The following is a 16223-nucleotide window of genomic DNA, read 5'->3' on the forward strand; positions in this document are numbered from 1 at the left end:
GCGTTAACGAAAACAGCGGGTCGATATTGAGAAAGACATTATCAGTCAAGAAACAGCACGCTACTGGATCCATTTCAGTCAGTCAGACAGAGAACTATAGGCCATCCATAAAACATAATGGATTACACACAAAGACATAGCAGCAACAGATGTAGCGCCTGCCCGTCTGCATACACAACACACACACAGAAACACCCTTTAAATCTCACACATGAAACACATGTCGGCCACGCATGCACAAACAAGAAACCAGCGAAATTCATCAGTGCATTCACATCCACACACACACACACACACACACACACACACACACACACACACACACACTCTTTGTCACGCAAGCCACAATGTCGAACTTATAGGCAGCTTTTCCTTTCCCTGTGAAATAATAAGCTCCACATTTCAGAGATTTCAGACTTAGAGAAAGTGGTTCCGTAGGCAGAATTTAAACGAGCGAGAGTCAGAAAGCGTGGACAGGCAGATATAGTGGCAGATCTATCCGAGAAAAAATAAATACATTTAAAGTTTCATTTGTTCAGTCTTACATCAAGTCAAAACTACTCATCTAATATGGCTAGTATGGCCATTCAGAAGTACAAATAATCCCCCCCAAAAAAGAAATGACCCTGTGTGAATTGTGTGTTCTGTTGGGCGCAGCTATCACTCTTTCAGCCTCAGTGCGTGTGTGTGGCTTGTTTGTATGCATACAGATGTCGAACAAGCAGGGACACATACAGAACATCCCCCTTATGTCATTCTTTATTTCTCCAGGAAGTCATTGTCGCATGAAAGACAAGGTCCCCCTACTCCACACACACCCTCTGTAAATCATAACCAGCAATTTTCGTCTGTAAACAGCCAATGTACCAGTTAGAGGCCCAGTGGGAGGCGTGGGTATAAATCTGACGCATGAAGGTTACTGTAAAAAGGGTACATGACAAATGAAACAACACATGCTTTAACTTTTACAGCTACATAACAGGGTACGGAAATAAACATTCAAGGGGATATTTTACAGCTCGGACACACTTAAATACTAATTGGGAGTATTTGTTTTCTCAATGCTACATCACATCCCAATAGCAGTCAACCAATACACACCTACATCATGTGCTAACCCATTTTCATAATCACAAGGGTTTTTGTGGACCATCTGGTCGAGGGGGTGCAGGGCGACGACCGACATGATTGCTAAACATGTGTGGGACATTCTTTTGATATTATAATGTATGCATTTGGCCTTTTGATCTCTCCTACCTGCTCTCTCAAATTCTCTTACCGTTTATTTATTTATTTCTTTGGATGGAACGACAGCTGTAGGAACAAAGGCCCATACTTTTGAGACTCAGGCCCAGCCCACAAGCACAGATAAAAAGAAAAACAAACACAACTGAGTCAACTGGCAAAAATGAAAGAGTGATAAAAAAATACATTTATTAATATATTCCTTTTGAAAATAAACCAAAGCATGACCCTGACCAACGCCCAAATCCAACATGCAAACAAAACTTCTGACACACAAAACATTTCCGGGACACATTTGGTTCGGATCTAGTAGAAAAAAACTTGACACACCGCATGCAGACTGAGGTAAAGAGAGATTGATTACCCTTGATATTGATGACCTAATTGTGTTTTAAAACAGTATATTCTTGATGGCATAAACAAGGACAAATACAGAACTATGCAGCAGAGTTAGACTGCTAGAAGTTCGAGCTAGTTGCTGTTCAGAATCTGTGAAATCCCCAAACGATCATTTAGCTTGTTTCACAATCCTTCTTTGTCTTTTCTTTTTCATTTGACGGGGACAGTGCATAGTAGTAAACATCTTTGTAAATCAGCCAGATTGAGCCAGAAGGCTAGTTTTCATCTGCAGTCCCTGGCCATACAGTATGTTACAATAGACTCCCTAAGAAGCAAATAAACATGAAGTGTTAAGGAAAGAAACACACATTAACCAAAATATTTCTAATGTAATAACGTTGTGTTGTCTTGGCCTTGTTGCACTTGTCCCACGGTCTGGTGCCAGTCTGCAAGCCACGGATTGAGAACCACTGACCCACAGCTCAGTCTCATAAAGGACTAACAAGCGACACCCGTCACTGTGTCACTGTTTACCACACACTCATGCTTCTAGCAATAACGAGACGGTGCAAGGTTAATTAGTGTGTACAATGACATTTGAACCTATTACATTCTGCCCTCCAGGGCCAATAACAAATCATATGCTGATGACATCACCCAGGGTGCTGGGATCGCCAGGGAGACACAACCTCATTGGTAACGAGGTGATGATGCAGAAGAGTGCTTTGTTTAGTACATTATGACAATCAATCAGATTTAGCAGGAGTACACCAATTCAATGAAACTGCTATTCTTTCCTATTCAATATAATCTATTCTATTTCAGCACATTGTATACAGTAGAAATTGCGTATAGTGCCACCCAATAAACGCTGGTAAGCCATCATTGCTTTGACCTGAATATCATTTGACAGAAACTCCAGTTACAAACCACTAGCATAGCATGTCATGGAAAGTTCCATGAAGGTGGCGGGGGTCTTGTCGTATGTATGACCAGTTAATCAACATATGTGTTTTTCCAGCTAAATATAGATGAAGGGTGAAGCTGGCGTATGTCTGTGGGCAGCCTTTGAGGACTGTTTGTTGGTCCTTCAGGCCTTTGGATGGAGATTGCATTGGTATTTGACAAATGACTGGATCTGTTCACATTTATTATGAAGGGACCCAGACTGTGATCTAAATAAACCATCCACTAAACCTAATGAAACTGAGTTTAACCTTTTTTTGAACCCTTGCTACAGATAATGGGAAATTTACACTATGGAAGTCTGTTACGTTAGTACTGTCGTAGTTGTAGTAATTTTTGTATTTTTAGTTATGCAGTTCTTTTCACATGTCTGCATTTTAAGCAGCGGTTGGCAGCGGGGTTCTAATTTTTCCTGCATTTTCACCAGTGTTTTGGGAGTCACTGCAGCTCTTAGTATTCACATGCATTTCCTGCAGGAATTGCATTTTTTTTCTAGTTGTAGTTTAATTTGACCATAGCTGTTTTTGGTTTGACCTGGTTGTAACTGCATCCTTTATCCTCCTGGCCAAGGAGGAAATACACTGCTGAGACCAGCAGAAAGAGAGATGGAGAGAGAGAAGCAGAGAGAGAGAGAGAAGCAGAGAGAGAGAGAGAGAGAGAGAGAGAGAGAGAGAGAGAGAGAGAGAGTGGGGAAGAGAATCTGGACAGTTGAATCCATCTCTCAGTACTATCCCTCCCTCTGGGCATTTCCCTGCTGGCACAAGATATGTGGAAGCAGCAGCATTTTAAAATCTCCACCATGCCAGTGAAATGTGTGCTGTCTTTTATTTATGACGGGTGTGTATCTAAATATATATATATATATATATATATTTCAATGCCGTATACAGTATGTTGATGTCTTCCTTACATATCAGAATCTCATATCCCTACATTTGCACAACATTATGTGTGTTATTTACTCATGTTTGTTTCCTAAATTTTTGCATGCATACTTCTCTGCATGTGTGTGTGTGTGTGTGTGTGTGTGTGTGTGTGTGTGTGTGTGTGTGTGTGCGTGTGTGTGTTTGTGTGTGTGTCTATAGCTGTGTCTCAATCGAGGGGCCCCATCCTTCTAAGGACGCGGTCGACGTGGTCTATGAAGGCCATAGCCCGTGAAGGCCGAACCAAAGGCCGAACGAGCGTTGTTAAATGAGACGGTCTCCGCAGGTCTCCGTTTACGAGCATTTCCGGTTTGCGTAACAAGCCGTTACCTTACGTGACGACTCACCGCTCCTGTGCTGCCTAGCAACCTTAATTGCTGCCAATGAAAACAGCCTTGTCAACGGAGGAAAAAATAAAAAGAAGTTGCCTACCAGACGAAAAGAAAAAAAAGTACAAGAAGAAAGAAGGACAAGAAAAACAAAAGAAAAGACAAGAAAAAAAAGAAAGAAAGGAAGATAAAAGTTAAGAAGATGGAGCAACACGTTGCTGTTTTGTTATTTTTTTACTTTATTTTATGTTATCTCTGAAAAAACCGCAATGAATCTTGGGATATGCTGGGCCGCGAAGGATCCATCTGTTGGACCCTTCAAAACCGTGAAACAAAGGCTGCATTTCTCGGCCGCATATGAAGGAGCCTTCTAAATGGGACAAGCAATGTGTTGCTCCATCTTCTTAACTTTTATCTTCCTTTCTTTTTTTCTTGTCTTTTCTTTTATTTCTTCTTGTACTTTTTTTTCTTTCCGTCTGTACGCAACTTGTTTTTCTTTTTTCCTCCGTTGACAAGGCTGTTTTCGTTGGCATCAATCAGGGTTGCAAGGCAGCTCAGGAGCGGCGAGTCGTCACGCAAGGTAGCGGCTTGTTACGCAAACCGGAAGTGCTCGTAGACCTGCGGAGACCGGGATATGGCCTTCATAGACCGCGTAGACCGGGTCCTTAGAAGGATGCGGCCCCTCGATTGAGACACAGCTCATGACTCACCAGATGCTTCACAGCCGTCTTCATCGTCACAGTCGTCCCCGCTGCCTCTCTCGGCCTGTGCGCTCCCTCCCTCCTCTTCCTCCACCTTTACTCTGCTCTTTCGTGCCCAGCCGAGCTCCACTAACAGCTCCTAAATAAAACATACAAAATAAAATTTGCACTAACATTATGTATGCACTTCCAAAAAATCACAGAAAAAGTCACATACACATGTTTATAGTTGGCAATTTGGATAGATAGATAGATAGATAGATAGACAGACAGACAGACAGACAGACAGACAGACAGACAGACAGACAGACAGACAGACAGACAGGCAGACAGACAGACAGACAGACAGATAGATAGAGCATGGTACCAGATACATCCTCAAAAGAGAAATGCTTAACATAAAGCAAAAAGGGATGTTTTCTTTTGTAGATTTGACCCTTTAATGGCACCAAATGAATTAACATACTGTAGAAAATCACGTGCAAAAACACATGAACCCACACACAGATCACAAGGCAGACTAAAGGCTAATTGAGGTCATGCTGCCTCGGCGTGAATCCATATTCTCTACTGCGCAGTTAAGTCACAGAGCGAACACCGTCACATGTTACATCATTAGGATGCTGGGTGAAAAACCTCATGTCTCCCAAAGATCAGATATTGAGGAGTTGAAAAAAAACCATCCATTCAATATTTGGGTTTTGACTTGTTTCAATCGATAGTTGCAGAATTAGATTTAACACAGATAGGAAAAAGAAAAAACTTTTTGGTCCAAGTACATAAATTGGAGTGGTAGGATTTCTGCACATTGTCAGCGACAGGAAGATAGAATTGGTTCACCGTATGATGATTGTGTATTGTGTTACAGTCAAGGTGGGTAATATATAGATTCCAGCTGAGGACAGAGATAAGGCAAATGGCCACCAGTTTTATAAAGGGAAAGGATGTATTGCGCTGACAATTTTTTTCTATTTCATTTTCCCCCTAAGATAACATTTCTATATATACTGTAAAAAGCTGATGCTACCCGGATTGTAACATCTATTTTAATGATTTATTATTCTCTGGCAAATTAAATACAACGAAGGCCAAAGGGAGAGTCAACTGTTTTGTCTTTTATAATAACAAAAATAGTTTGTCATGCAGGGTAAGACTATTCATTACGAACACCTCGATGACTAAGTTTTCAAATACGGTAAAAGCTTTGTTTGTACCTTAACCTCGTATTTAAACCTAAACGGTTAATTGATCTTTAATTCATATGTCATATATTTGTAATTTTTTTTTAAATATATTCTTTTGGCATTTTTATGCTTTATTGATAGTGTACAGACAGAGTTGAAATGGGGCAGAGAGGGGAGTGACATGCAGAGAACGACCGCGGGCTGGAATTGAATCCGGGTCCGCTGCTGGCTGAGGCCCAAGGGGGGGACGCCCTACCAACTGAGCTAAGGGCGCCCCCACTATTTGTCATTTTTAACCAAAAATGACACATAAATAGCAATTGTTGATATTGTCGGCCTATGCTTTCAGATAGAAAGCATAGATTCAGGTTGGATACATACAGAGGAAACATCTGGCCTCCACTGTACAGTAGGCGTGGGGCTGCCGTGGAAACAAGGGGAACCCAAGGTTATTATATGACAGCGTGTCCGAAGGGATACAGAGACAGACTAGACTCTGTAGTGATTTAACCATCGTGTCATTGGACTACAAATGAGCTGCTGAGGGAGGTCAAAAGTACAGCGATGTTTCCACCAGGACAGGGTTTTCTTAGCCATGTGGGAAGGTAAAAATACAAACAGAATGTGGGTCATGTGGCACTGAAGCTCTCCAGTGGAACCAATACACCTAAAACTAAATTCATCAGAATGGATGGCAGCTCGAGAGCGGTCTGTCCTATTAAATTAATGAGAGGAGGAAAAACTTACTTTAAGGTGAGGTTTTTTGGTCCTATGTTATTTTTTTCTTCTAAATACGACATAGACAGGAGGACTTCAATAAATCAAAAATAATGAGGGATGGAATGGCAATTATAATATATTACTTTGCATTCTAGCTATAATGGGAAGTACCATAACCATTTCACTGGAACTTATCAGCCATTACAGTATGAAGGTTGTTGTTACCGAAATGTCAAAGATTAACATAAACATACTGTACACAACTAGTTATTTGTACACATGCAGCAGAGATAATGTGTGCAGCCAATCAGAATGATCCTTAGACAAACATAACCCCCTACTTGCTGTGCTGGCATCAAACGTCGTCACTGGACAGTAATTGCATGGTAATTGCACACTGCATAATCGACCACTATAATCCTCATTTCCGGGGTAAACTACTGGGTGACACCAAGACACTCTATGGGAAGAGCAGCATCTTCTATAAGCCACCATTGGCAGAGTTTCCATATTCTGTCACTTAAGAAGAAGAAAAACTAGCATGAGGACTGTTGGGACCACTGCCCCTTTCCTGTACTAGGGGGCAGCTCTCACAGGGTTGATTAGGCTGGTCCTGATTGGCCAGAGCATGTTCATACACATTGTAATTGCGGGGATAAGTGAAGCAGCAACGCTAATAGAATCCCATTAGAGGGCAGAGCCTGCAGGAAGCACAACCCACCACTGCAAAGGTCTAATTAACACGTAACATGAAATTGGGACAGTGAAAGATAAGGAGAGGCATGAAGGGAAAGACGAACTTTCAAAACCAGGCTGAAGACATCATTAAAATTCCAAGGATGCTCCTCTGTCCTGTTCCATTTTTCTAGCTTTGCCCGAGAGTGTAAAATGGCACACACACACCTGACATGCATGAATAATTATTAATACACGGCATGCATTAATATGTGTGTGTGTGTGCTTCAGATATATGGCATCCCCCCCACTGAGAAAGCAATGGGGCAGCTAGCATGAAAGAGGCACTAACCCCAGGCCCTGGATTTTCCATAGGTGACTCTCAACTCGTTCAAAGGACAGGAACAGCTGACAGTGTGTACTTACACACACACACAGGGTTTGTGTGCATGGACACTCTCTCAATTTATGGAAGCGATTGGAAAGGCTGCACGCTCTTTGGAAGTGGAGATAGTTTGGAATGCAGATGAGCTGCTTGATATCTGATTTATCTGTTTGGTTCATGTTGTAGCATCTTAGCATTCACCACCATCCATGCATCGTATAAGGGCTTCTATAGTGTGTGTGTGAGTGTGTGTTGGTGTGTTTATAAGACTCACAGAAGATTCAATGCTCTTTAAATTGTATGCTAACAAGGACACACACGGGTTGCATAGAATTAATAGGCCATAGAAAGTAGATCTCATACATAAATGATTACATAGTAGTGCATGTGTGCTGTGTGTTTGTGTATATGGTGGTGGAGGGGTGGAATGCTGACTTGGCATTTTCTCTCCATGTAGATGCCACATGATTAATGGACTCAACACCAACATTAGACGGAGCACAAAAACAGCGTCAGCAGCAAAATAAACCAAAGCATGACCTGTCCTATGATTTTACATGAATATGATATAACCGTCAACAACCCTTATGTTTATATATACTGTATGTATCAGATTTTTTTTCGACAAACTACAATATACAATACATTTATGTCCTTAACGCTGTCCCAGGGATGGTGTTAAGATAAATGTCAATGTCAGTGTCAAACATGACAAGGTCGTATTGTGCTTTACTTATATTGCAGACAGTAACTGTGTTGACATTCCCTCATTCACTTTGAGATATAATGGGAAATATATGGGACTATGTGCTCCATAGAACATATAGTAAAAGGTCTGACTATATACTGTATTGTGTTGATGCATGAGTACCGAGTTAGCAAATACTATACATTTTTCTACAAAGTGTGACCCTGGGAATGTGAAGCGGCAGATGTATTCATTATTTTACAGCACTTTACACGTTTACACCCACAGCTGCAACAGCCTTGACATGTAGTTGCATTTTTGATCTATTTATCTGTCCTCATGAATTTCTTTTTATACCTAAATAGGAATATTACTTTCAAATGACTATGATGATGCTCCAGTCAAACTACTTTAATTCTCATGAAGAGACTAAAACAAACTTCCTACAATCCTGCAAAACAGTATTGTCTGTGTAGCTAAAGCCTAATACTACATATGGCATCGCTCTGTGCAATAGTCCTATATTATTGTCTTCTAAAAATAAATAAATTGAACATAAATGGGCCACCTGTCACTCGGGGACGTGTTCTCTCATGCACATGAACTCTGTAGCTTATTTTGATTCCATCCCACATACAGTACATTGCCCTTCAGCCATACATTCTTGCTCGCCAATTCGAACAAATACACTATTTACTCATTTGTAAATACACAAACACACTCGTTTGAGACAGTTTCATACAAAGCACAGTGCTTACAGTGTTGTGAAATCCTATCAGTAAACTACATGACCAAATAAGAGTGGGAGTGTCAGAAAAAGTCACAGTTTTGGAAAAATTGGTATCACCTGCCAGCCTGATCCTTTAAATGGCTTACATGCTCTCTGTTGTCTCCTTTGCTTGTTTGTTTGCTCCTTCCACCAGTATGTGTCTGTCTGTCTGTCTGTCTGTCTGTCTGTCTGTCTGTCTGTCTGTCTGTCTGTCTGTCTGTCTGTCTGTCTTCCTGTTTGTCTGTCTAGCAGCCTGTCTAGCAACATGGTCTTTGAAACAAACAATGCAGCATCATTATGAGTAATCTTGATGAATCATTTTGTGGGATCATATTTCTATGGTTTTTATGAATCATCCATGCAAATCATTCCACTGTATCACCATGCTGTCCAGAGCGTCTGAATAGTGCTGCATAAATCCAGTTTAATTGTTTAATTTATTAATTTATTATTGCATGTTATTGCCTCCATCTCTTCAGAATTCTGACATTTAAATTGATTGGATCAGGCAGTGCTTCACACATGAGGTGATAACGGATGATTGAGAACCAGGCGAAGAGGACAGAAACACACACCGTACACAGACAGACAGACAGACAGACAGACAGACAGACAGACAGACAGACAGACAGACAGACAGACAGACAGACAGACAGACAGACAGACAGACAGACAGACAGACAGACAGACAGACAGACACACACACACACACACACACACACACACACACACACACACACACTCAGCCCAGGCACCTGCAGAAACTGTGTATCACACCTTCATGACACTTTGAAGAAACACCAACATTTTAAACTTCATTTTTCACAGTAAAAATAATAGTCAGACATCAAACTAACAATAGCATCATTATTTAGGTACGGCTATGAATAATTCCATCCATCAAGGGGCAGGTAGCAACACACCCATATAAGGCTTACCATGTGCAAACATCATAGTGTCATTGCCAAGGTGACTACAGAAGATATTGATGTTTCATGGGAGAGTTATGAAATACATATTCTCTGGCTTACACACTTTCTACAGAAACAATGAATGAATACTAAAGTCCAGTTCAAGAATATGTCACAGCTTACATTAGTGTAGGGTGGTAGTGCAGATAGGGAATACTCATACAAAAAAATACAGATAGTATCACTGTTGGATATTAAACCATGATTTCAGCATAAGAAGCAAACAAAAAATAAAAAACAAAAAAACTTTCAGCTGAGATTAAATGGGAGCTGTGTATAAATGATCAATATGTTTTGGTTCATTTGTGTAATGCAATGAAATAGATGTTGGAGAACGTTTACGTCAGTGTGTAATCCCAGGGATTAGCATTATGTGTGCTACTGTTGAAAACTCAATATGTCGATGCACATGGTCAGGTTAATGGACCAGCCAATCAATATTTCTATATGTATCTTCCTATTAGCGTTGCAAAAAGCTAAATATTACTTATGTAATCATTCCACGAACTTTAGCAAAATTATGTGCGCCTAAATGGACCTCACCCAGTATTTCTTATTTGAGGGGACCATGTGTGTGTGTACCTGTGTTAGCTGCTCCAGCCTCAGTTTGGCCCCCTTCAGGACAGGATCTGTATTACGAACGCTCATCTCTGGGTTCTCCCTCTGGGCTTTCAGACTGCTGCCAACCACACGACCTGTATAGCTGCAAAAAGAAAGAACAAGAGAGAGACATTTAGTCCTTTCTGTCCCAGTTCTGAGTGTGAGCGTGTGTGTGTGTGTGTGTGTGTGTGTGTGTGTGTGTGTGTGTGTGTGTGTGCGTGTTGCTTTCCTGCCCCACTTTTTCCCACAGTCACTATACTAGTGTGTTCAGTCAGGGCGTAGTACTTTTTGCATGCACACACACAGACACACACAGACACACACACAGACACACACACACACACACACACACACACACACACACACACACACACACACACACACACACACACACACACACACACACACACACACACACACACACACAGTATAACGTGTTTACTCCTGGCATAAAAACAAAGGAACAGTCTTTTACTGAAGCTGAGGAGTCACTTGATACATTGAACTGTGGTGACAGGAGTTCAGCCTCGGGCAAACTGATCTTAATCATAATCACCTTGTTCAAGTCATAGAGGTAATATCAACAACATTGTTTAAGCATTAATTAAATGTCGAAGAAATGATTGAGTGTAATATGTAATACATTAAGTACAAATGTAAAGATGGTGACTTGTTTGTTGAGGTTTTATACTTTTAACTAATAATACTTTATTACATAACTCAAAAGGAAATGTAGATGGATTTTGTGAATAGATCTTTCACATCCATATCATACAAGAGGATCATAGCACATGGTGCAGTGTTGTAGTTTATTCCACTTGCACTTTTAGGAATGGATTCAAATGGTGTTAATTTAAATATGCCTTTGTTACTGGACTCCCAGTAACCTCTACACAGTCTATTTTGGTTTTACCTCCCTACAGAACTTTTATTCTGTAAGCTATACGCTTCTTAAACAAAATGTAAATTGACCTGTTACCATGTGAATATGTTACTTTCTTCCCCTGTTACTGACTTCTTCTAACATAGTTTTCTGTCGAATCTACCTTAAAAAAAAAAAAAAAAAGAAAGAAAAAAAAAAACTACATTTATTTGCAAGTAAAATGGAAGAGCTTCAAATGGAACCACTTTAAATGAACAATTTAAACCCATGACCGTCTCTCATTGATGTCTCCTTCTGTAGTGGGCTATAAGCAAGTATGAAAACAGTTTGTCTACGTGGGGGGTTGCAGTGGGTGGATCAAATGGAAGATGAAGTGAGAGAAAAACCAAAACAGAAGAAACAATCATTCATGAGTCATATTTTTTTCCAACGTCTCCGAGTCCCAAACCAGCTTTGCTAGCTAACACAATCAGCCACCAACTCAGTAACCGCTGAGCACACACCCTAGACAACACAGAAAAAAACACTTTGGCAAAAGAAACAAGGGGAAAAGGGATTGTGGGAACCAGAAAGCAGACACATTGGTGGATGGATGTCAACCAAAAAAACTACACAAAACAACTTGACTAATGCATGAGATGGTGTGGTGGCCTCTGGAGCCATACTAACCATGCTGGTCTTAGGTTTTAAGCATAAATATGATGCAATACATTACTTTTTTTTCTTTTTTTTAAAGATATTTTTTGGCATTTTTATGCTTTATTGATAGTGTAGAGACAGAGTTGAAATGGGACAGAGAGGGGAGTGACATGCAGAGAACGACCGCGGGCTGGAATCGAACCCGGGTCCACTGCTGGCCGAGGCCCATGGGGGGGACGCCCTACCAACTGAGCTAAGGGCGCCCCCTCAATACATTACTTTAAACAGATATTTCTCACATAGATTGTGTTTTCATACATCTACTTTTTCCTGATAAGAGGTCACATGCGGGGTTAAAAGGTCTTCTTCAAGTCAAAGTGTTTCATGTCCTGAAGTCATGAATCCATAATAACTGACAGTCACACAGAGGTGCTTCATGAGCTTGTCTCTGTGCGCTATGCTTGAGCAGATTCACATGAAATATGCAGCCAATCGCAATACAACATCAACAGATCAAGAGCTGCATGTTTAATTTAAGAGACAAACGCTAAAACAGATCCTCATGGGAAAATGAGATCATTGGAAAAGGAAAAAAATATAATGAAATGTACGCAGCGCCACACAACTATAATAAACATAATCGATAGAAACTTAATGATAGGAAATACATTAAACATCACACTGCTGCTGATACTTTCAACATAGGCCCAGAGGGGAAATGGGGAAAAAATAATGATGACTACCAGTTTTGCTCTCATGTTATATGATGAGATGCCATATTAGAGTTAAGGCCTTTGCACACCGGGCGCGTTTTATTCGTGCGATTTATCCGTTAATTAACGAACGTATACAGAGTCAATACAAGCTTCCACACCAGCGCCGTCATTTCGCACCGCGAATTTGCGTTTTTTATTTTTTCGAACTGAGTTCGATTTTTCTGGGACGTCGCTTCTTAAAGTGAGACGCGACAAAATTCACATTTCAAAACATTCACTTTTACGTTGCGTTTATTCGCGTCGCGCCCGGTGTGCAAAGGCCTTTAGGATGCATCTTCTGCCATTCTAGAATATTGGAGGATGCCTACATTGTAAATGACTAATCATTTGGTGAGAGTCTGTGTTGTATAACTACTGTATACATAAGTAAGTGATGAGTTACTTTTCAGTGAGCGGGTACAATTCACATTTTAAAGGCTGGATTTAGGATTGAAACAAGTTGCTTATCTGGTTTGATTAATAGTCCATTGCCACATATGCAATGTTAGATACAGTAGATAACCCTTCAGGCCATATTGTGATTTAATTACATACCCCATTGTAACTGTTTGCATTTTTTTTAATGTACTTAGATACGAACAATGGTGGGAGGGTCCATCAGGTCTCCTAACTCTGTAATAAGTGAGAGTTATATGTTTGAGGAGGCTCGCATCAGTTAGTGAAGGTACACAGCAGCTATGGTGTGTATTGTTTTTTTTTTTTTTTTTTTTTTTTTAAACCTTTATTTATACAGGTAAATCCCATCGAGACCGGAGGCTCTTTTGCAAGGGAGACCTGTTCCCATTTACACGTTACCATTCACACACACATTCATACACCGATAGCAGCAGCTAACTATCGACATTCACACGAGGCAAGGTGGGCGAAGTGTCTTGCCCAAGGACACAACAACTATGACACAGGTGGCAGGGCGGGAATCGAACCTCCAACTCTTTGATCATCGGCCGACCTGCTCTACCAACTGAGCCACAGTCGCCCAATGTTAAAACATTTCACTTGAGATTTTCTATTTGCCTAATATTCTGAAGTGCAAAAGGCGTCACTGAACCTGAGTATCATCACCTTTCTATCCAGCATTTGTGCATACTTGGTCCTGCAACACTGTGTGTAAGTTGTAGAAGTGAGTTGATTTATTATTGTGTGGATGTGATAGTTTTCAGAAAATCTTTTGATCTTAACCTGCTTAACAGAGGAAGTTAGCCTTGCTGTACACACAGCCAAGTCAACAAACCTGATACATCCAGAAAGCCTGGGTTAAGATAAAGTAAAGTTTCTAATCTTACTTCATGAGCCCACCATATCTCATTGATCTCTTTTGTACTGCTAACATAATCAAAAGGAACATTACAAAGACGGTCACCATGGAAACTGCTGACATTGATTACAAAGATGCACCGGTGAATAGCAAAAGATCGTAAAGTACATCCCATCTAATCTCTCAAAGAATTCAATTCTGCTTTTACTGTGTGACTGGGATGAGACAGTGCAAACAGGCTATGATAATACATGCACCAACATGCGCACAACAAATTGAGAATCCTCTATAATAACAGGATATTGGGCTACAAAAAAATGCATTAACACATGCGATGAAAGGTCTGAAAACTCCCACCTAAGTGTTTTGTAAAATCCAAGGCAATAGAATGAATATGAGCGGAAAGAGGATGTAAAAAAGAGGACAGGGAGAGAGAGAGAGAGAGAGAGAGAGAGAAGGGAGGATGAAAACAAAGCTCTATATAAAAAATGACAGACTGTGACCCAGGGGGAAATCCCACAATTCCTCATAGGCTCAACCAAAGATTTCGGGGATCATTGTCAACACCATGTATCTTATACATCTGCAGCCCTTGCACAATTGTAAACACCTCACATATATTCTGTTATAATCATGTGTTCAACTTTGTCCTCATACAAGCACAAGAGAATGTGTGTATTCATTAGTAACAATGAAGCCAAGAGTGACAGCCAATTGATTTGACCTTTGCTTGTTAAAGATCGGCCGAGCAGACATTGCTCGTTTACCACAGGCACAGACTCTTTGCAGTTACACCAAGGAATACACTGACTAATTAAAACAGACACAGCAATACTCTGGTATCAGGTCATTGTCATGTATGGCTATGAATTAAAGAGGGATATTATATGTGGTTTTTAAGTGTTTTTTTTAGATTCATTCCACCCAGAGCATTAGGACATACACACAAGATGGACATTTTCCAAGAATACATTTGTAGATAAATAAGCAACAAGGGTTATTGTGTCCCTCACTAAAGGAAGGCCAATCAAACAAATCATGAACAATGCATCTCCATAAATGCATCCAAGAGCTTAAGGATGAGTGGATTCTGAAGGCCTAAAGATGGACGCATGAACCATAATCAGGAATTGAGAGAAAAACCACTTCAAAAAAATAAACTGCATTTGCATTAGATACCTTTATGGGTAATAAGTATCTTACAGGTAATTGTAGAGCAGTTTCAATGTCTCTGTAACAACTTGAATAGAATTGGCAACACAGAATATTACTGCATCGTCTGCATAAAGAAGTATTTGTTAATCAAGCAGTTAAGAAATGTTATTAGCAGGGCTTAAAATGTACCCTATTCAGAATGGACAGTTGCCATTTCAGAATGAAATGTACTAAATGTCCTAAATGTATGGCATGACCACTTTTCCACCAAGGTATATTGAGAACCAGTTTCGGAGCAGGTCTGTAATCGCGAACAAGTTATTTGGTTTTTGACGGCAAAATAACTGGCTCTTGTCCAGTCGTGCTTAGCTAAATCTAAAGATATACACGACAGTATGCCGATTGTTTAAATCATTTGCAGCTAAAAGGAGGACTAAGGTGTGGGCTTGGAATCTGAAAGCAGATTGACATGAAATGCTCTAAGAGGAATCCCTTCAGCTGTTATTGATTAGCAATACCAGGATAAGTGACAGGTAGGACAACCTGGATATTGAGCCATTGTAATTAAGGTCACTGCAATCTCCACTGCAAAAGGCAGAAGGACCTGCATGAGCCAAAGCCATGAATATGTGATATGCACGATTTAATGGAAAGATCAAATATTAATGGGCTATGCTCTGTGAGGATTGGTGCAATAGGAGTAAAAAAGAGAGGAGCCATGCATGTTGTTTCACCCATCAGCTGTTTAACATCTACAGTCTCAAGCTCTCTAAGCTCAATAATAGCAGTGAAAAGATTAAAAAGGGAATGGAAAGCCGGAGTTGGCTAAATGCATTTTGTTATTTGCAAGAAGAGACATTTTTACAACGCCCCTGCCAGCAGCAAGTAAACATCTGTTGAGAGCTGAACAGATATCATTCCTTCCTAATGCTTAACAGGCATCACATTAACATATGAATGTGCCTCGTCCATCAGTTCACTATCCTTTTAAATGAAGACATGACACCGCTGATAAACATG

The 16223-nt window shown here is 40.4% G+C and overlaps 1 protein-coding gene across 1 annotated transcript in view; it reads right to left on the reverse strand.

The window, feature by feature from the left end:
* The window catches only part of LOC307253966 (glypican-5-like), a gene marked incomplete at both ends in the record, with an annotated part of 50008 nt that overhangs the window by 17028 nt on the left and 16757 nt on the right, over positions 1–16223 (reverse strand). The window contains 2 exons of the mRNA XM_080032189.1: positions 4513–4642; positions 10478–10598. Coding sequence (XP_079888315.1) covers positions 4513–4642; positions 10478–10598 — 251 coding nt within the window. The remainder of the gene's footprint in view (positions 1–4512; positions 4643–10477; positions 10599–16223) is intronic.

The sequence above is a fragment of the Ammodytes marinus genome (assembly GCF_949987685.1).
Source record: "Ammodytes marinus genome assembly, chromosome: 8".
In the NCBI taxonomy this organism is placed as follows: domain Eukaryota; kingdom Metazoa; phylum Chordata; class Actinopteri; order Uranoscopiformes; family Ammodytidae; genus Ammodytes; species Ammodytes marinus.